Consider the following 23,470-nt stretch of genomic DNA (forward strand, 5'->3'; position numbering starts at 1 on the left):
ATATTTATTGCCTGTCGTGTATAACCGTCGCGGCTACCGAGATATATACGTCCTGCCATCCTGCGAGAGTTGCGTTATTATATTATTATAACGCCGGGATATATGTTCGACAGCTGACATTTACGTCGGCAGCTCATTCGCGGGCAAATCCTTCATCAAATTCTGTATATCGTCAGTTGCAGTAATTTTAAGCGGATCTGTGAAACAAATATGATAACTGGCTTTTCAAAATGTATATATCCATCAACGGCTTTCTATTTTAATTGCGTGCGTAATCTCTCGTGTTCTCGTGTATATCATCAATCGGAAGTTTTCGGGGAAAAGAGTCTGTGATGTTCATCTAACTGGGTGTTATCGCGCGCGTAGACGAAAATAGAATTATTATTTGCGCAACTTGATAACGTGATGCATGGTATACGAGAGCTCGAAAATTGCGATGCTCGCTCGCTTAGGACCAAGGTTCTACGAATTGGATTAATTATCTCCGTCTCTTATCCTGTTTTGTGCCTCTCGAAGCTGGCTATCCCCGCAGCTGTTTCAACTGCGACTCTATATCAAAACGTCAAAGCGAAATCTTGACGGCGTTATCGGCGCGACTCAAGGTCAGCATTGGAGTAATTGCCCAAAGTAATCGTGACATTGTGTAAAAAGTCGTCAGATAACATTCGTATACGCTGATTTTGGAAATCGCATTATTAATATACATTGTGTGCAATTAAGAAGAAATCTTTCACCAATTTTTACTTGAATTAATAAAACTACACGTTTTGCAAGATAATCTTGTATCATCATTTTAGAGCGATCTACTTTTGATATATTATTTTTACCGTAATCCATTCAAATTTTATGATAATTACAATCTTAATTGTATTTATTAAAAGTTTTTAATGGCCGAAACGCGCGTTGTGTGTAAAAGAATCACTTACGCTATGTAACGTTTCGCTCGAAGTCCTTTAACTTTTATTTCGAATGTTTTTGATGACGCAGATAATATTAATGATATTCATACGGATCGACTAAAATGGGACACACTGTGTACCGAATGGCATTTCACGTTAGTGTTAATCTGCGTCATCGATGCTATAGCACATACTTCAATCAACTGTATAACGCGCGCATCCTCTTCACTTAACAGATAATCAACAAAATAGATATATACAATTTCTGCAACACTTCTTATAGGTTTTCAGGAATACCGTTTGTTAAACGTCGCATAATCGTAAATATTACTGCCCTCGTGCGTTAAATGTTTCACATATGATTATACGATGTCATTGTGATTTGCAATTGTGGAAGATAACATTAATTTAACTTTCTTATCAAGCACCATTCGCAAGTATCAACAAACGATCGGCTTATCTTTAATTTCTCCGGTTTTTATCTCCGCGGATTAATGATCGCGATAGATTGCAAATATTTCATGTAGGTACGCGACCGCGTATCCTAAACAGCGTTTTGCGCGTCGTCGCGCCTTTCGCCCTTTCCACCCGTTTCTCGAGCTGTCCCCGTGATATCGTTTGTTAACGTTTATAGCGCGCGCGCGCTCCGCTTTCCGACGCACGAGATACTCGGGAGTCGATCGAATAGGCACTCGGCCAGATACGCAGCGGATACCAGACGCTACGCCAAAGCGCCGATTGTTTATTGCCGGTGACGTGTCTCCGCGGGGGAAGCGTCGCGCGAGATAAATATTTCGGACGGCGAATTATTAATTCAATGTGTGTTAAACCAATTAGACTGACTTTCGCGGGGACGATCGAGAGATTTATAACCGAAGTCGAGACGAGAGAGAGAGAGAGAGAGAGAGGAGAGAGAGATAAATTGACCGCGCCGCGCGATTCCAGCGGGCGCGCGCAAACAGATCGTGAATCGAATGAAATCACACCGCCTTAGCCTTGATCTATAACTGTCTTGTACCCGAGAATGCGCCTCGCATAGCGCCCTAACAATGTGCTTGATCCTTTTTAGACGGGGCACATTGTAACGTTATATATTTGTAGCTGCTACCTATATCGCATATTTGTCGATTGTCCATCCAACATTGTCCGCACCGCCGGTCTTTTTCTTCGTGACAAAAATATATTTTATCTCCGTGTGACGCGCACGTGGCGCGTGGCGCCAAAGAAGTGATCGGTCTTAAAATGAAGGTTTAAATATCTGACCGCGACTCACCATGCAGTGGAAGTTGCCACATGATTATGTATATTTATTTTATAGTCTTCTTCACGGTTTAGTCATAAGTCATAACGAAGAGGTTTATTGGGGGGTTAGGCCGTTATAGCTTTGATCCTGTTATATAAGCTATTCCAGCGCACGGGCAAAAAAGATTAGGGCCATAAATGCACGTGTCGAGATGCCGCGAACGCATGCTTGCTTTCCTCACTTCGGTCATTTTATATACGTATGCACGGACGAGCAACAGGTCGTCATTTCCAAACACTTGGGATGTAACGCGTAATCCAGCAACATTGTGCCGAATAAGAGTGTTTGCGAATTGAACGCACGCACTCAGTTTCCACAAATTATAAAGATAGTTGTCAAAATTATGTGTCAAATTATATTTATGTGAATTATATAATTCATGCACCGAACAGATATAATGATAGACGGAACGGATTAATTGCGTTGTACTCTACGTGGTAGATTGATAATATATGTCAATTAGTGCGGAGAAAAATATACGTCATTTGTTTTCTTTTGAATATCCGATTGCGCAAGCCTGCAATACGTTTATGAAGTAGTATTTAAGTTACAACAATCCATCAACGTGTCAATCTATCAATGCAGGATTAATCGCTCGAATAATTCAAAGAAATTTTTATTGATCCCTTTTGTAATTTGTAGACTTCCGGAGAGACATACATATCTCGTATGTACATTTAACCTTTAAAAGCCGGGAAGTCAATTTTTTGAGTTTAGACTGGTTTCAGTTTTTTTTCTGGAATATTATTTTATATATTAGCATATATATTAAAAAAATTTTTTTTCCAAAAAGTTAAAACATTTACCTGGTTTCTAAAGGTTAAATTACCGCAAAAAATGGAGAAAATAAAAAACCCCATCCGGTTTAAAAAATTAATATAATTATATATTATATTAAAAAATTTATTTATATAATATTTTATTACACTGATATTATAGTTGGGGATAAATATTATCGTGTTTATAGTTGGGGAACAGAAGTCTTAGTTATAGGGACTTTGAGAATATGTGGGATTGATAATTATCGATGAATAACAATTATGCTAAATTCATAACTATGATGAATTTAACGATGAATATAGTTCAAGAATATTTATTATGAAATGACAATTTGATAAAACATTTAATGTTTTATGAAATCTCGATGATACACATAATTAAATGCTAGAATGACTCATATGATCTCAAGGTCGATGATCAAGAGAACCGCATTAATAATACCCTGCAAAATGGATAACCAAATTGGATATAAAGAATTTCTGTTAAATACTGACGTACTCAGTAAGAAATAGATCCACGATTGTTTAATATCATATCTGTATACTTTGCTACTTATAAACGATTTAAAAGTAAACATGAAGTCGGCCGTTTTTGCGCTCTGATATGGTGTCTCAATTGAAATTTATATTTAAAATACGTTTAACAAATAATTTTATATATAGCCTTATATGTATATAAAACACATACACTTGTGTGCATGTATTTGTTATGTACATATATATATATATATATATATATATATATATATATATATACTATATATATACACATGTCACACGCATCAAAATAGTTCGAAAGTATCAGCGCTATAAATATACACACGTGTAAGATATACACGCGATATTGTTATTGAAGTAGTAGTACCTACATGCATACACATTATGTTATTAACTATCATTATGTTTATGCCATGGCCTTATTTCTGTGCATAATTGTGCAATATGGTAGTATATGGTATACCAGTTTATGTACATTGTGGGAAACTGTACATACAATGTAATAAGGATGTTATGACTTCTGCGTGGGAGACTAATAACAATTTAAGATACTTGTTATGGGAGATAAATTAGACGTGTGATTACATATAATTAATTAGGATCGATTATTTATACATATTTATTTATAAATTTTATTTATAAATTTATATATCATCATATAGTTAAGATAAAACTTGCGTTTCTTATATTTAGATTTTAGTAGTTTTTACAGAAGCATATTATTATCGTTGAAAAAAAAGTGTTGCTTTTTCTTATAATTACAATTCACATTTTTAATTAAATTTACTGTGTATAATAAGAATTATTATTCTTTATAGAGAATGTTTATCGTCATTACAACCAATGACATCCTTTTAATAAGATCGAACCGGTTTTGCTCATATCATGCGAAATATTGGAGATGATAATCCGTACGAAATTTTATACGACAAATTTATTTTATCCCCGAATTTATGGAAATGTAAATTCGAGGTATACGTGTCACTTACGTCATTAGCATAAGGAAATGTGTTTCTATAAATGCAAAGGTACAGAATAAATTTTTCTATTTTGTATGCTAATGATTTGTAGACGTCACTGAATTTCGCTTGTTTTCGTTCTTTGTTACAGCAATCCACGTGCGTCGCGAAACATGGCGGAGAAGCAACGCCGCGACAACCTCAACGCAAATATATCGACGATGGCGACCCTCGTGCCGAGCGTTGCTGGAAGTTCGAGGAGAATGGACAAAATATCCATCCTGAGATTAGCTACCGCCTTTCTGAGGACGCGCTACAGTAAGTCGACCGCGACCTTGCGAGAATACTTCTCGCGCACCTCAAATAAATCATTTTCTTAATGACTCGTTAAATTTTTACGCCTCACTCTATATCGAATCATTTCTAACAATTCTGGTCTATTATTATGGAATTGTTATTGTTGTTATTATGGCATTATAGTCTATTATTATTATTACTATTTATTATATTCTATTGTTAGAAGATTTGAATTATCTATCATATACTGCATTACACTTTGTTATATTTTAACCGCTCCGAACATAATATAGACTACGAATAACTAATATAAATCCGCTGTTAATCATTCGCTCGTATCATTATAATTACGATTATACAGGTATGAAAAAAAGCATTACTCACGATCTTGTACATTATTTACAGCACTCGGAAGCGGCTCGATGAACTTTCCGTCTCCGCTGTTCAAAGATCAATTTGATCTGGAGCAATTTTTTGTCGACGTGAGTATACAACATTTATCTCTAATGTAGATCGACCAAGACGATCAACACTCTAGACTCGTTTTTCAAATAATAACAGCACCTGGTTGACAGCGACGGATTCTTCCTCGTCGTCACCGCAGCAGGCAAAATCGTCTATGTCAGTCGACAAGTGGAGCAACATCTCGGTCACGTTCAGGTGAGTTTTTCTCATCATTAGCAATATAAAGAATCAATATGAAGGACTATAATTTTGCCGATGTTTCTCTCTTGAAATTTTTTTTGCCGTAAGCTCTTTATATTTTATCAATTGCACGAATATCGCGGATATTTTTTCCGCTGAGGAAGAATTTATTTTAAAAGACTCTGTAGAGTGTTGAAGGATTCGATTGGTTTTTACATCCCGGAATACTAACGAAAGCGTCGAATAATTTATAATCTTGAAGACATCGACTTTCGATACGAATAAATTATATTAGTTCCGAGAAAATCATGCATTTCTCATCGCGTTTGTACCTTGATGTTTTGAATGTTTGAAGTGCTTAACATCGCGAAACGATTTAAGTTTCCTTTACTCCCTTCGTGCAGGCAGCAATTGAAAAGCCGATTGATCGTGAGTGCCAGAATTATCCTTGTTTCGATCGACCGCGTACTCGTCAATATTCATCCTCGATGCCTCGAAAAGCAATAGCGTCAGATAAAAAAATGCAAGCGTATTATACGAATGAGAGAACCTGCGCCTGCAGTACACTTTTTCAATATCGTTTACCGGAACAGAGGAATAACGATTAATATTACGTTTTTTCATGCATCGATGATAAGATCAAGCTTGTCATCGCTCAAAACTGTTTACCTCGCAACTATTAACCGAAGCTATATTTACACACCATCGACATATTTTCACGGAATTCTACATCTCTTCCGCGGTAGAACTTCGTTTTTACAATGTATTTGTACTGCGGCGGTTGAAATGTGCGTGTGTACGGGCATTTTCGCGCCGGCGCGGCGCGCCAATAAGATGAGCGAGCGAGGGAGGGTGTTACAGCATAGGGCAGCGATCGCGATCTCGTGACTCGTGGCCGCAGCTGCAGCCTCAGCTGCAGCACCGACCTACCCTGTAGCGCGCGGAGTTAAGGAATTATCGATCAAATGCATGAATGCGTGCAACGCAGATATGCTCCCATGGCAACCGGCGGCGCGCTCTGTGTTGGCCTCCTCTGTGCCCTCTGCTCTTTTTCGCTCGGCGATGAAAACGTATGTGCTCACCAATATCCATCAGCGCGTTCGTTTTGCGTATTTGTACGCGGGAATTTGCCCGCGCGCGCAATCGCACGCGAAAAGATTGCATGTCCGGTCCCTCTCTCTTTCTCTCTCGTGCGCGTTTTCGACGAAAAATTGCGTCCCGCTGCAAATGAAGCGTGCGATAATCCCGCTTGGTAATTATTCATCGGATCCACGTGCGACTTTTCCTCGGAAATTCACGTGTATTTAACTTTATGCATATCTATATGCATATCTCTCGCTCGGTTTCGGCGAGTTTCCGCAGAAATCCATTTTAATTCGTGGAACATAAAACTGAAATGTTAAGGAATTTCGTTTACGTTAATTGTTTTTTAACTAATGATGCCCGAACGATTGAAAAGAGGTACGGTTAAATATTTTAAATATAACCAACGGATGTTTTTACGTAATGTACGTAAAAATCCTTTTCATATAACAGCGTGATAATTAGCTTGGATTAAAAAAATTATAGTTTTTTTTTAATTTAATTAAATATTTGGTTAATTATATAAATAGTATTTGGTTTAATATGAAGAGTAACGACATAGAGATATTATTATGGGATTTAACTTTATTACACTTTATACTATAATAGCAATACTGTGTCATTTACAAAAGAGAAAAGTTATATAAATTATTAAACGAATTATTATTATTCGTCATTCCATCAATGTTTATCAATGTCTATTTCTCGCATTAGAAGAACAAACGATAACTCTATATCGTAACACGCAAAATTTGCATGGTTCATCGAGAAATATCAATTTAACCAGACGGGAGAATTGGGTAAATCGCCGCGAGAATCAGTACGTAAAATGGAGCGTGTGATTAACCAGAGGCGGATTTAAGGATCAAATAATGAACGTTACGGGAATAATGCGCGTGCTCATTTATGTCTCGCGATAAAATCAGACCGGCTAACTATCCGCTACAGATATTAAACGAGTATTGTATATGCGGAATAATTAGCGCGATCGACGTTGAGATACGTATAACGAGAATCTCGCTTTGCTACCCGCTCTGCTTGCTTCTTTGTTCCTGATGGCGTAGCGTCGCCATCCGACAAGATCGGCGTGCCAGCTTTTCCGAACTATATCGGAGAGACGTCGTAATTATGCACGTGACGCTGCTCTCTCTCTCAGCGATCAGAATAATTTTATTTCGCTCAAAGAAACTAGCTGAGAAATTTTTCATGCGGATATAGAACTGCGCAACACACTAGGAGGAGATATTAAATGGATATACGAAAAAGAGAGGATAAGAAAAAAATATAAATAGTACAAAAAGTACCTCATATTTTTATCTTCGGATTGGAAATCGCAAATGCAGAAACGGGAAAATACGTTCAGAGATATCTTACGTCAGATTCAAACTCCAATGTTAAAAACAAGGTTCGTTTTAAAGCAACTTTTGCCATGAGCGTTGCACACGTGTCTGAAAAATTCGATACGTCAGAAAGTTTCTTAAATCTGTATAATTTTTTTTTTTAGATTTTTAGATGTATACTTCATTGATTTGATTTTTCTCCCTCGCTCATTTCTTTCATGAAATTGTATGAATGCTGTCAAGCGCGAACGTTTATCCTTGTTTCCTGCGCAAACAACAGCATCGTGTCCTCATCGGAATCTACCATCTAAATTTCTACGACGTTGCCAATCTTAGCGAAAGGTCGTGCGCGAAACCTCACCGTTCGTCGGGCGGTTTGCCTGGAATCAAGTTAATAACCGACCCATCGATTAGAAACCGAGTCGCCAGCCTACATATAAGGATCCCCGCGCGGATAATCGAAATTTAGAAACAAAGGAGGTCAATGGCGTACAGCCGGATCTTTTAAGCGGTATCCAGAACCACATTCACGAAGACGCTTTATTGATCCTTTCCGTTGTTCGCGAACATGAAGTAATTAAGGTAGTCCTTTCGCAGCACCTATAGTCAAGTAACAGTCCGTCATGAGGTAATTGAAAACAAACATATTGCAACATTCCAATAATTATAATAATATAAAATATGATTTTACACGCACGATTTAATCGTATTTAATTATTTACTAATAAAAAAATATCACAATAGTATATAATAATGCGGTTGGACTTCTATAGGTGCTGCGAAAGGACTACCTTAACAACGCGATTAATTGTACACGCGAGATAAAGGCTGCTTACACGCTTTTTTTAGTTATTAACGGAGAAATTCCGCACGCGTGTATACGAAGGTATACGAAGCTCCTGTCCGTCGGGGTCTTGATTTCGCAAGATCTTCGAATTCCCACGGTCACATTGAGCCGCGCTTAGCGAAACAGTCCCTTTCTTCGCGGCGTACCTATGTAGGATCGTGCGAGCGCTAAGAATAGCTAACCGACCAATTTTGGTGCTTTCGGCAAGGAAAATGTGGATTTAGGCCGTTGACGCAAGAGCCCCTCGATCTTCAAGACAAGGTCTTCAAGACAATATGACGTAGCGAATATCACGAGCTTCGAGGAATATGCCTGTGACGTAAACACATAAATTAGGATGAGAAAATTTACGATGTTAGGAGCGAGAAGGGTCTCGGATCTCTTCGGCAGATCGTAACGTCGTTTTTGCATTTATATTTCTCGATAATACAGTTGTTGCGAAGAGATTTTCGCATTTTCAACTACTTATACTTTTTAACTCTGGCTTTTCTCTTCTTGCACCATGATTTCGTAGGAAATTGGCTGTCAATTTCAGACTCGGTTTACGAAGAGCTATCAAACGCAAATCCGCGTAATTGTTATTCCTTTAAGAAACGGCGCGGAAGATAAAAATCTCGTCTCTGTTTATTAATAAATTTTACGAATTTATCTCTTCTTTCGACTAGCCGAATGGTCCTTCGCTCGTTTTGAAAAGCCATAGGACCCTATAATACTCTTATTCGCCATTCATTCGTGGCGCGTGCTAATCTCACCCTCTGTTATACCAATGACTTGTTATATATATAGCCTATCTGCGATCATTCATTGAATTGAATTGAGTTGTGGGGAGATAATCGTGTTGGTGCAAGCGACGCTAAAGAAGCATCGAAACCCTAATAATCTAAAGTCTGGCAGGGCGGGAGAGTCAAGAGATTCTTCCTAGAAATATTTCTTTCGAACGCGTGGTTCTAAACCCTAGAAACTAGCCTAACTAACTTTAGGGTTATTGCCCTTACGTTTGCGTTCAAGGTCGCACGTGTTTACGTAAATTGACCCCGAGATCGCTTCCAGAGAATCGCACACGACAAACAACAGGAAGGATGAACCATTCACACGTCACTAAAACGAGAAGGCGCTCGACGCCGAGAGGCGCCGATCGTCCGGGCAAAATTAATTGAAATCCATAGAGATCCACGCCGAATTAGAGAATTCGCCGGAGACTTTAATGCGCGTTTCAAATTCTCGTTCTCGGATTCCACGGATTCTCAGATTCGCAGTTCGTATAGCGGGGGTGGGAAGCGACCGCGAATATGCCTTATCCGCGCTTCTCACTCCCCCGCGGCTGCCCGCGAGCCCTGAAGGTTTCCTCCGTGTTTCTGCGAGAAAACAACGAGGCGGATGGCGGTGGGATGGCGGCCGTGAATACTTAAAATGTAAAAAAATGTCCCCCGCGCGCGCTACATCGATTGCGGGCGCGTTCGCCGGTGGCGCTCCAGATTCGCAGGCGTAACGATAATTCGCCACTCTGCCGTAACGAACCAGCTCTTGGAAGCCGGCCGAGTACCACTTCTTTCTTTCTCTTTTTCTCTCTCCCTCGCTTTCGGCCCCACTTGTGCAGGAGATGCCAGAACTGGCGGCGATGGAGAAGGATGGCAAGAAAAGAGGAGTAGGTGGAAGAAGGACAGACGGGGACGAGAGTTGTTTGCGAGCGTAGTTTGTGGCTTGCTCTCATTTTTTAAGAAGGCACTCACAATCAGGCTGTATTGTTCTCAAGGAGAAACCTCCTGCCGCGAAAACAAGCTCCGTCGCCGACGTGGTGCACCTCCGTCGTCGTCGTCGTCGTCGTCGTCGTTGTCGAGGTATCGCGTCCGAGGCCTGACGCGATGTGTAGAGCCCTTCACAGAAGGAGTCTGAAGACTTCGCGAACGAAACTTTGAAGTACCCCTGTTCGGAGGATACACAAAAATGCACCCGTGTGCATGCATGGAAAATTAATAGAATCTAAACACGTCAATGGCTACACTTCAGCTTGAAATAATTATTTCTGCTGCAATAGCTAAAGTTAATTAATGAACGATTTAATTATATTTTAATTTATTTCTTAAATAAAATGTAATTATAGAAAAATACTGAAGATATACCGTATTGTTTTACCGAAGGTGAGGAAGGAACATCGATTTTTCTCGTTCCACAGTATCGGATTATATACTTATCCGATCGTCTTATTTATTCAGAAAACGCGAAAGTAAAATTGATCGATTGATAAAAATAAAGTAGGAGACTAAAGTTTCTCGCACGCGCGCGTGACTTTCCTCGTAACTCGTAATTCTAATGATGAATCTTTATTCTTAATACAATACAGGGACCAGGCAACTGTTGCGCGACTGTATTACTGCCGATATATGTATATGTATAGGTCACAAGTTAACAAAGGTCATCACCGGTGCGCGGCTTCATCTAAACTTGGAAATTAGTCTCTCACACACGTTCTGAACCTCGGAATTGTGTTTCGCAGAACGAGCTGCTGGGTCAATCTTTGTATAATTTCATCCATCCCGAGGACCATGACGTGCTCACGCGTAATCTCACCCCCGACGGGATGCAGCCGATGTCGGCGCCGTCGCCTATGGGCGTCGCGCAGGTGTCCGAGTTGGCGCACGACAACAGTTCCAGCTCTTCCGAGGACTCCGCGACGACGAGCAGTCGCCGGACGATCGAGAGCAGGACCAAGCGTTTTTCCGAGCAGAGACGACACTTTCAGATCCGGATGGCGCAACGCGCCAACTCCAGGCGCGATCACACCCAGCATCAGTGCTTCGACGTTTCGGGCCTTCTCCGACTCGCGGAGGCCTGCAAGAACGCGGACGTCAGCGGGAGCAGAGGGAGACAAAAAGGTGAGGACTTGATTGTCCTTCCGACATATCGATAGATATAAGCTGTTATCTCGTAACAGAGCTTGAGATTTGGCGTCGTTGGCGTAAATGTAATTTGATACGTCGGGTAAATTTAACTTTAGAAGATAAATCCGAAAAGATTTGAAGCGCGTCAAGAGCGCGGCCAGAATACGAATTTAATCGTCAAATTGTTTTCTATTTCTCTTCTGTGTCGCTTAATTTATGATTATGCCCTGGTCCATTATCCTGATTAGTTTGCATAATCCAAAACGCAAACATTACGGTTCGTTATGCGATAAACGTTACATCCTAATTAGTTTGCATAATCCAAAACGCAAACATTACATTTCGTTATACAACACCAACGTTACATTTCGAATATGGTGCGCAAGAAGCGTAACAACCGCGATGGAGAACGATCGTGATCGGCATGCATTTTAGCATGGCTCCAGGTACATGATACCTCTCAAAACCTGAACTTCAGATTGTTGTTATTCCGCCTTCACGATTGGATTCGCCCTCTGATTCTAGCGATCATTGTATAAAATATTTTATTGAAAATATGAAAGAACAGGCTAATCGTTAAGTTTTGACAAGCTATCGCGACTCGAGTCAGATAAAATTGATTCATGAATCACAGTTCGATAAAAAAAAAAAAAGAAAATCCCCGGCCATTAAGTAATTTAGATCAGGGAGGATATCTAATCGCGGATTCACGAACCGATTGCGAACGAAATGTCATTTACGTTCACGCGCGGCGTTTAATCCGATTACGATTCAATCGACGGCCGCCGAGTGTCTCGGTTACGCTGTTTTATCGCGTGGCACGGCTAACAACAAGATCGTTCCCATCGCGATTCGAATAATCCTATCGTGAACTGCTGTTTCGTCGGCAACCGCAGACGTTCCTTCCGTATAAATCAGCAATATCGTGCCTCATTACGTATTCCATGTCGAACGGTCCCGCGCGCGGTAAGCCGACTCTCGTGCGCGTATATCCCTCGGATCGATGGTCTTGTTTTATCGCGCCGCGCGCGACACACGGCTGAAAAACCTGTACGGCTGGTTTCGAAATGGGTATCGCAAATATTTACGCTACTCCTGTATTTAAATTTAGACCTTCGCCGTCGCGCGGACGAAGATACGTATATAGGCGCAGCGTCACGAGTGTTTAACGTTAGGCTCTTTTTTTTCGTTTTCTTATTTTTTTTTTCTCTTTCCCGCTCGTGTCTAAGATGAGAACCGAAACGGCGAAAAACGCCGTGCGATGTATAGAGAGACGCGCTCGGAGAGACGGACCGGGGCGCGGCGCGGGTCTTCAACCGTGCGCCCGCCGATCCTTATTACGCTGGATATCCAGACCTGTCGGCCCTGTCGCGCCACTTTTCAGCTCGCGAATTCCTTAACGTCTTTCGAATCACTCTCTCTCCCTGCCTGAATACTTAATGGAAAGCCAACATCTGATGTAACTTTCCACTTTTCGGCGTTAAATAATCTCGGTAAGCTGGTTCGAAATTATATTTTCGCCGCGGATAGAGCTCACTCTCGGGGAAAGTAAAATATGATTTACGTATTTGCATTTTTAAACCTCTTTATCTTCTCCAATAATCTTGTGGTCCAATGCCTGATCAATGCCCTGGAAACGAACCTCGGCCACTCTTTAGCCGATTTAATTCAACAAGATGGTAGATCTAAATATCGCTTCTCGATGAGAAGATTAATCGATTTTCTGGTATTTTTATCATTGATCCAATTCTCTCCTGGGACAATCCTCTCTTTTTATCTCGCTCTGATTTGTACCTTGTGCAATCGCTGATGATTGTTTGCTAACGATGACGATTTTGGAATGGCTCTTCCAGACACAACGGGTACCAGCAACGACATCGTTTTCACTGGCATAGTGACCATGCCGAAGAAGCGATCCATCACCGAATTGTCGATACTGGACGCAAATAAAGACGAGTACGTGACGCGGCATCTGGTCGACGGGCGTATCATTTTTTGCGATCACAGGGTGTCCGTCGTTGCCGGGTTCTTGTCGGAGGAGGTATCGGGCCGGAACGCGTTCAGTTTCATGCACAAGGATGATTTCAGGTGGACGATGATCGGCCTACGGCAAAGTAAGTTTCCGCATTTAAATGTAATTAGCGCTAAGCCCTCAATACTCGCCGCACCACTCGGCAGCTGTCAGTCACTCTTTACAGCCGATACCAAGATCTTTTTTCTTTCTCTTCCCCTCCCTTTGAAATTCGAAGCAAAATTAGCTAAAGCATTCGAGTAATATTATGTCACTTCCTAATTTTATCATTTCCGAATAAGCCATTAAAGTTGTAACACGGCCGTATATTTACATTAGTTTACATTAATAATGTTATATTATGCATTACGCCAACATTATTTTAATGGATTCAGGCTTTACGAAGCGATCGTTTATGAGATGTTTTGCATGCTATTTCCATAACCAATTGCAATTTGAATATGTCAACAAAGTATATGTAAAACGACCTATTTATAGAGTCCGATGTAACGGGTCAAATATCTTTTTGTTCCTGTAATTAATCACGATTTGTTATGCATTTGTAGTGTACGACCGTGCCGAAACGTGTGGCACATCGTGCTACAGGTTAGTCACGAAGAACGATGGATTCATCTACTTACGGACCCATGGTTATTTGGAATTCGACAAGGATACGCAAACAGTGGAATCCTTCGTTTGCGTCAACACCTTGGTATCGTAAGTATTTGCATCTTAAAATAGATTGCGGGGCAAGCGACAAGGCGGACAAGGTTTTGATTGATCCGAATAACGATATTAACGAGCAATGAACATTAAAGGATCTTTTTTCTAATTATTGTGGATTTATCACCACTCAAAATTAAAACAAATTTTGTTGAGTAATTGTTGAGACCGCGAGACAATTTATTAAACGAAATTTCTGCTTTTTTGCTCGCTCCAATCCATCTTTCCAAGAAGAAAGAGCTTTTCTTTTTGTTCCTCAAGTGCTAAAGCAAACACGTCGGATATATCATATAAGGTGTATTATATTCGACGTAAAGCAATGGGAAAATTTTGTACGCAGGGAAGAGGAGGGCATTAAATTAATGAAAGAGATGAAAGCAAGGTTTTCTGCCACCGTGTCCGCAAGTAACAGAGGTCTTATTCCGGCTAGCGACATTAACTCACCGATAGATTTGGTAAGTCAAACTATATGTATCATGTTTGTAGATATAATACACTTTCGTTTACATTGTGCATGATACTTTGAATAAGAAGGTTGTTTAACGATCTGAAAATAATGGTTTACCAGAACTCAAACTGCCAGCCATCGAATCCGAGATGTGATCTCGAAGATCCAGCAAAGCTCGAGGATGCTATCACCCATCTAATCAGCGACCTACCCTCACCGGCTATGTCGGAGGACCGTTTCTCCCCCTCGCCGATGCCGCACACGCAATACGTGAAGGCTGCTATATTCTCTTCTCGTATGCCCCCGGCTGCCGCGCAAGCCAACAAGATTGGTATCAATAAGATCGACCACTGCCTTGTTATCCAAGGCAAAGGCAAAGTAACTCCGAAGCAAGAATCCAAACATACGATCGGAAAATTGATTAATCCTAGTAGCGCGGAGCAAAGCCCGACATCGAGTTTGGAGGGTGCGATGCCATCCGGCAAGTCTTTGTCAAATTTTGAAATGATGAACGCTGCCCCCAACAGCCATGGCAATATCCAGAACGCCGATATGTCTGCACAATCAAATCTTGCCGCTCTTAAGTCTAGTAAGAGCTCTCGCGCGTCACGTAATCATACATCATGTTTGGACATTTCTCAAAATACGAACGTCTTAAACGCGCAGGAAAGAATAGACCAGTGCAATGTGAATATGTTGTCGCCAAGCACTCTAAACGACGACACCGCATGCAATATCAAGGTGGAACGTGGCATCGAAGAGACATTTAATTGTTTGGAAAAGCAGGAGTCGGTACTGCAATACTTCGACGACAGCGCGAGCGACAGTTCTATCGTCTCGTCAAAAATCGAGATGCACAATCGGTGTCCATTGAAGAGGATATGTAGCAATGAGGATCTTTTGGCGATGCATAGTAAAAAGAGACCCAATGATGTATACGCATCGATAAATGCGAACAACGAACAACAACGCATTTCCTATTTGAAATGTAAATCTTTCGCGGCTGAGTATCGAACGTTCTCGGATGAATTTAATCAGTACAATGACATCAATTCGCATTTGCTGACGATGGAATCGCCTAATTCAATTCTGCACGATGTCGGAAACGACTATCAACAATTGGTAGATCCCACTGTGCCGCTGGTCGCAACAAATCACGAGCAGTTTGAGTTACCGGAAGATACTTTGCTAGGTTCGGAACTGGAAAAAATTACAAATCCAGGTAAATTACGATAGTAACTTCTTCGATAGCGCTTTAGCTCTAATTGAATCTTGGTCTCCTGGAGAAAAGCAATTTTATGTGTTTCTTTGGCTTTATTCTGGTTTTATTAAAGATGTAATTTTTATAGAAAGGGATTGTAAGTCCTTTGCTCTATCTCCAAAAGTAAAAGACTGAGTTTTGTTTTAAAGAAAATGAGATATTTTATTTTGTAATCTTTGAATAGTACATGATATAGCCTATACTGAATGTGTATTGTATTCATAAGTCTCGTTGTCAGCTAAATTTAATTTCCCAATTAAAGTCACATCACAGCGTTATAAAATCAATTGCATATAATGAATAACATATTCTTGAATAGATTTTGTTCTCTTGCAGAACTTATGATGAAGATATTTGGCCGTAATGGATCTGCAGGTTTCGAAAGTGAGTTTACATATTATTCATAAATATCTTTGGAGGCGTATGTTCGTCAAATTAATTCTGATTCATATTGTTTCAGATTTTAACGAAGCCAAAATACAACAAATAATATCTAATGATGTAAGTATACAATGATAAATGTGATTTATTATAAATTAAATTAATTTAAAAAAATGTGGCTTATAGATCAGTTATCTCACGAAAAAAAGCTAAATTACGCAATATATTTACAGCAAATAGTCAATGACGAGTTACGTCGCACGCATTGCCAGCTAGAAAACAGTATAACATTGAACGAGTCCCATATGAACGTGTTGGCACGTGATCTCAAAAATTCAGCTCTCCGTATCCAAAGGGATAACTTGTCACAGTTACGGGTAGGTTGATTTTGAAGAAATATTGCGCAATATATTAAGATTACTCACTATTTATTCGTTATTTTCTAGGCCGAGAATGATATACAAAAGCAAATGCTTAAAACTTTACAACAGGATCACTGTAAAATGCAAGTGAATGCCAAGCAGAAGCTTGGAATCTGAGAAATGGGATGGTCTCTAAGTCACATCGCGAAAACGGCTTTCAAGAACGCGAGCTTAATATGATGATACATCCGGGAATTGTTTTAATTAATAAGAAACAAGCTTTAAAAGTTATCCTTTCCTTAAAAGACTAGGACAAAGCTCTCGGCATTCGCGTACGCGCAATTTGCATAATACCTCCTCGATTTGTGTTCTGAGATCTCTCTGTCTCGGATATCGATATTATCAAGATTTACGACGAAGATCTGGGTAATTATTATCAGTGCAGCAACGAATGGAGGTTTGCATCAGTGCGGGCGCCGTGTGTAAAACCGCTCAGCTCACGAAGAAGCCAAGACGTTGCTTAAGTTGACCGCAAGTGATTTACTTATTACTAAAGCAGTTTGTGTGTTCGCTTTCGATCCGCGTTTTCCCTTGACCAGTGGAAAAGAAACGAATGGAAAGACATTGAAAAAAGAACTCGCACAGTATAATCGAGTGATCGACGCATGTAAATGATTCTTTTTCTTTTCTTGTCGTTTTTACTCCGTGGGATTAAGGACTTTATCGCGCGCCGTCATGTAGAAGGACGCGTGCTTCGCTCACTAACTGATAATGCAAAGATTGTACAAAACCACATTGTATACTGTTATTTAAAACGTTGATACATTAAGTATAACTGTACTCGCAAAGAGATGCACATTTCGAATCGATTTCTAAGGCGACGCTTTCAATCTCCCCACGCTCGGCGACCGAGCTGCCGATCACGCACGTGACGCTATGCCAAAAGAGTTAAGTTAAAAGTTGAACACTAAATTTTTTATTATTAAGTCTAATATACATATATATGTATATATATGTATTATATACATGTATTATATACATGTATTATATACATATATTACATATATGTATTATATATATATATATATATATATATATATATATATATATGTATAAAGTTATAATTATATTATTATTATTATAGAACATATATAGTACGTTAATAATAGAAAATTTAGTGTTAAATTTTAACTGGTTAACAGAAGGTATGATCTCAGCATATTTTTGATATAGGAATGCTCCCGCGGCATAACGCGCGCAATCAGCAGCTCGGCCGCCGAGCCTCGAGCGACAGTGGAGGGATAGGAGGTGTCGCCTCAGAAATCGGCTCGAAATGTGCCTCTGCGAGCACTGCATTATAAATAACAGTCGCTACTCAGGCAGATTTCCTGCGGCGATCGAGTGTTATGTAGTTGGCAATTTTTAAATTTTATGGTATAATGAACTTGTATATATGATATACATTCGATTTTAATGCAGCACGGCCGCGTATGGCACTTTCCTCGTGCTAACTCGCTCGCCGCAAGTCCGGTCGAGCTTGAATGCTACCTCTGCAATTACATATTTGTATCGGATGGATACGAAACCAGTCTCACTTTTTCTTTATTCTATCGGTTGTAATTGCAAATCTATGTTAAATATTAATAATACTCATAGTGCTGGCATTTTTTATAATTATAAAAGGACGTCACTGAAAATGTGTGAAAAGACAATTTGGTCATTTTAACGAATAATGTTTTAACTTATCGCATCTCGTGTAAATTTTATTATTGCATATTTATGTGGAACAACAAAATACTAAATTTAAGGATATGTCTTAGGGTTGCCACACTATAGATCGGATTTGTCCTTACTTTTAGGGAGATAGTTTTACAACTGTATGTACCTGAGAATTCCACTTACGTTTAATTGTTCTTGTAATGTTTGGAAATTGAAAGTCCATTCACATGTTATTAAAAAGTGATGACAAATATAAAATTAATCATTAAAAACGAATCTTATTTTTTATTTGGTTATCCTTTTCCCCGTCACGATTGCTGCTTCATACACGATTCTATTTTTTATAATGTTCTTTAATACTTTCAAAATGTGGTAACCCTAAATATATCTCTGAATTTTAAGTTTTCATAATTTCAATAGAAAACCACTGGAAATATATTTTAATTTTGCAAACGTAGAAACGTTAAACGTAATAATATAAAGTAAGTGTACACATGAGTACATTTAAACCGACTCATACTTATTTATAAAAAAAATGGATTTGCATAATAAGGTTTTATTATATAAGTGAGGTTTTAATATGTATCTTTTATAATTCCTTGAATGACTTTTGATCTAATTGGCCTTGCTATCCATCCAATATCATGTTACTACGCAAACATACATTAATAAACGTTATTTTTATTTCTTCGTTAGTTGACTTCCGCATTAATGAGTAATTGCGTGGAAGTTGATACGGTTGACGTATATGTGTGTCAATTATTAAGATAAAATACATATTAGCCAATCGGGTTGCCAGCGATTACTTATGATGATGCGGGTCAGCGTGAATATAAACGTATATCGTAAAAGTGTTTAAAATGTAAAAGATATTAATATAAGAGAGTGACGGAAATTGTATACACTTGTCAACATATTCAGCACTGGCACTTAACAGATCTACAAATTTATTTGGATCCCACATGTATACAGGTAATATAAAGACTGGCCATGTAAATAAAAATGTTAAATTTGATCTCAAATCGACAACGTCCAAGCGTTTCTTTTTTTCGAACAAAAATTACCCGGCGAACATCTAGAATGTATATCTGTTATCTGCAGTCACGTGCTGTCTCATGTGTATTAAGTTAATAAAAAATACATTTTTTTTTATACTGTGTTACACTAAAGAAGATTAACTGATTTAAAACACACGAATTTAATACATATAAATTTTTCATGCCTACGTTCTGTTGTTGTACATTTATCTTAATATACTTTGTAAGTTTTTCATGCTTCTGTTATCGTGTATCAACTTGTGGGACTTGGAATTTTATTGTCACTTGTAAAGAAACAATGTAACAGCATATATACATATATACAGCATGTACATACACATACACACAAATGCCATATATATATATATATATATATATATATATATATATATATACACGTATATACAAAGTGAGTTTTATTTCGTGTGCCAATTATCTTAGAAAGGATTTGTTTATTGGAAAAATGTTTCGGATAAAAGTTGGAGGGTTTAGAGAGGCCAATAAACCATCTTATTAGATTTTGGGATCCGTGTTGGACCCAAGTAGGGTCCAAGTTAAATTTTTTTTATGGAGATATTCCCATTTTTTATTGTATTATCTTTTTCTACTAATTATTTAGAATAACGTTTATCTGAAACTGTTTTTTATTTGGCTTATACTTTTTTACTTACATTTAATCTCAAGAATATGCCGTTGCAATAGTACCCCAACTTTTTTAAATACTTGTGTATACACATTTTTCCAATAAATCAATACTTTCTGAGATAATTGGCGGAGATAATTGGCACACACGAAATAAAACTTATTTTGTATACACGCATTATATTCATTGTAAAAAGTTTCGTTAACTCGTTTTTAATGTTACATTGGTGTCGAGTGAGGAAGTCAAGATTATCGGTCAGTAAAGGCCTCTATATAATTACGATTGTTACGTATGCCGGAATTGTGAAATTTGAAGCAGCCTATTACCCCTTGTCGGTTTTATCGGTAGAAGGGCTTTACTGCCCTCACGTGCCGATCACTCGTCATCGATGAGAACCTACGTTTTTATGCGGAAATCCACCGCTGAAAAAAAGGAGTATCTATAATCGACCTGTATGTACGAAGTTCACATTTGCATAATTGACGACCGCGTGTAAAACGGGCATCCAAGTTCGCTCAACATTGCCCTTGATGCCCAATTTCTCACTCGGTCTTATAGTACAAAGGGCAAGTTAAAACTGTCTGTGTTCAGTGTACCTCATCCTCTTCTCTCTTTCTCTCAAACTAACTTTTCATAACTGTCATCAGTCGTGCCGGGGGTAAATGGTATTAACGTCGTGTAGCTTTGAATATATCAGCTTGGTTGTGATTATACCTGATGGGGCATTTAAAACAATACCTGTTTAAATATATATCTTAGTTGCGCATGAATACATACGAGAAAGTAACAATAATAGTTGGTCGATTTAAACAAGAAATATGACAGTTTTTTTTTATGGAGATCCAGTTTTTGCTATTTTTCCGTATCGTCGTGATATTTTTATGAAATTATTTATGAGAGATATCGCACAAAAGAAATTGTTGAAAAATCCGAATGTCACAGCTATTAATTTTTACAACATGCGCTGTACCATTTTACATTATTTGCGATAATTTATGAGAAGACAACCAAGCGTCACTACGGTTTGTATGACACGCCGTGCATTGTAATCATTTAAGAATTCATTCATTCATTGTTACGAAATGGAGTAGAGGCATATAAATCTCTCAGGAATGGAGTCATGTGCATAATTGTGCATGCATGCAGAAAATTAAATTCCTTGTATGCGATTACGTTGTCGTAAATCACATGAAACAGGGATTGAGGAAAAAAAACAGATTTTCTAAGCTCTTTTATCTTAAGGTAACTAAGAGAGATATACAACGGACAGCTGGTCGATATTTAATGGAAAAAAGTGGATACCAATGCAACACAGACGGCTCTACGGTTCATTATACGCTAAGATAAAGTTGAACTTTATATACCGCTGTAAATATATACATATATATATTGCGCCGCGCCGCGCGCGTTATTATATTTTATATTCTGCTGATTGCACATAAGTGGCTTTCCGATTTCTTTCTATAAGGAGCAAGAGTAAGAGCAAAAGCGATTAAGTGTGGTTGTGTACCTCCTCTCATATGCGCGCCTCTATATGTATATGTATACATATATTAAATGCAGAATTCATGGCACGCGTCAGTGCCACTTGGAACTTTACAGCATCAAGTTGTACACACACACACACACACACACACACAGTCCCGACTGTTATTATTGTTTTATAAAAACGCAAGAATTTTGAAGATTCTTACTTGGGACGAGAGGTATTCCTCTCGTACTATTGTTCTTAACAGTGTCATAAATTACATCGAGAGAGAGTCAAATGTGCTTTTCTACCTCTTTAATTTATGTTAGTTTGCAGCGAAGCTCGTATCGGAGCAGAATATGCGTGCTGTTCGGTTACTCGCGCGATTTACAAAGATGAGTTTAATGTTATATTGTAAATGCCTGGTAATCATACTTGCACTAGGCATACCGACGCGAGAACTAATTGTAGATTTTCACGATGACGTGTATGGCTCGTTGAATACTGCGTGCACAATAAAAGAATGACGTTTTCTGTAAAATACAATGGAACAACAAACGTTACAGTTTATACTTACCTCTCCTGCAGATTGCTCACACACGTTATTAGTTGACATATTTCCCGTTAACGTCATCTTTTCGAACGGAACGATCCATATATGAGCACGTGAATTTATTTTGAATGAGTCTCAGCCGGCCGATAATTATACGAGCGAGAACGTTTGTAAAAAGAAAATTTTCTAATGTATAATCTCAATGTTTTTTGCTGTTAAGCACTATGTAAAATCCGATAGAGTTATACTGTGGTACGTCGAACGGAATTTGCGTGGCGAGCCACTCCGGTAGGAAATCTACCGCTAAATTATTTTATTTACTTTTATCATCCTTTTCACGTAGCTTCTATTTTTACGTATCTTGGATATATGTATGTGTATGTTAATACATCTCACGCTGATTTCATGATGGATCTACATGTTGAGTTTGGCATTTTTTTTTATATTGTAATATATTGCCAGATGGCACACAAGTCCAGAATATTTTAATATATTTCCAATTTTTTTATATAAAGATTATATAGATTGTATTAAAAATGTAAAAATAGATTAATGTTTGATTAATTATCGCGCATTGGTGCTTATGGCGTCGTAACACAATGTATGTGGATTAAAAACAGCTATAAGTATTTTATTTCTCTCTTTTTTTCTACTTTACGTTGAAGGTGGATAATTCTTGTCGAGAAAAGCGGAGGGCGAACGGAAATAATGAAGATACGCGTACATTGCGAACGAATTTAAAGAAATTGCGCAGAGATTTATAAAAATGTTTACGGTCGAGTTGCTTAGAACGGATACAGTTTCTCTCGGAAATTATTGATAACGCGGAGCGCGATAGAACTTGGCGAAAAAAATTGTAAATGAGAAATTTTTTTTTTTTTCGATTGGATGATCTTTTCGTTTTTAATAAACGAAGGAAATTAATAACTCAACGTATAGTTTGGATAATTCGGCTATTACTCTATATTAATATATAACGAAAAAAAAAGAAATACGTATGCATTTATAAAAAAGAGGAAAATAATGTAATTGTGACGAATAAAGGAATATAATGATGGAGGCGGATCATGTACATGTACAGTTATTGTGTCAAGACTGAATTAATGACTTTAAGAAGGTGGAACATTTTTGTAAATAATACTGTCTCTGGAAGAAAAATATATGTAGAAATTATATGAATATTGTAGAAGTGTCGATCACATCGTTTGATTTATATTTGACCCTTCTTGTCTTCGTTTACAAATCTACAAAAGAAATATACCGCATTTCAAAATACTAAGGTCGCGAGGTTTTTTTTTAATTATTATTATTAAATTAACTTGCGCCAGAACCGTT

The 23,470-nt window shown here is 38.4% G+C and overlaps 1 protein-coding gene across 4 annotated transcripts in view; it reads left to right on the top strand.

Annotated features, from left to right (window-relative positions):
• Window positions 1-23,329, top strand: part of LOC143896677 (uncharacterized) — a 98,954-nt gene extending 75,625 nt beyond the window's left edge. For all 4 annotated transcript variants that reach the window (XM_077404659.1, XM_077404660.1, XM_077404658.1 and 1 more), the window contains 12 exons: window positions 4,590-4,756; window positions 5,141-5,217; window positions 5,297-5,395; window positions 11,145-11,523; window positions 13,383-13,643; window positions 14,107-14,257; window positions 14,604-14,718; window positions 14,832-15,933; window positions 16,309-16,356; window positions 16,433-16,473; window positions 16,587-16,730; window positions 16,800-23,329. In XM_077404659.1, coding sequence (XP_077260785.1) covers window positions 4,590-4,756; window positions 5,141-5,217; window positions 5,297-5,395; window positions 11,145-11,523; window positions 13,383-13,643; window positions 14,107-14,257; window positions 14,604-14,718; window positions 14,832-15,933; window positions 16,309-16,356; window positions 16,433-16,473; window positions 16,587-16,730; window positions 16,800-16,892 — 2,677 coding nt within the window. In that variant the 3' untranslated portion in view covers window positions 16,893-23,329. The remainder of the gene's footprint in view (window positions 1-4,589; window positions 4,757-5,140; window positions 5,218-5,296; window positions 5,396-11,144; window positions 11,524-13,382; window positions 13,644-14,106; window positions 14,258-14,603; window positions 14,719-14,831; window positions 15,934-16,308; window positions 16,357-16,432; window positions 16,474-16,586; window positions 16,731-16,799) is intronic.
• The last annotated feature ends 141 nt before the right edge of the window (window positions 23,330-23,470 follow it).

This window comes from Temnothorax americanus, unplaced genomic scaffold (assembly GCF_048541705.1).
Source record: "Temnothorax americanus isolate GAGA-0224 unplaced genomic scaffold, ASM4854170v1 Scaffold19, whole genome shotgun sequence".
Lineage (NCBI taxonomy): Eukaryota > Metazoa > Arthropoda > Insecta > Hymenoptera > Formicidae > Temnothorax > Temnothorax americanus.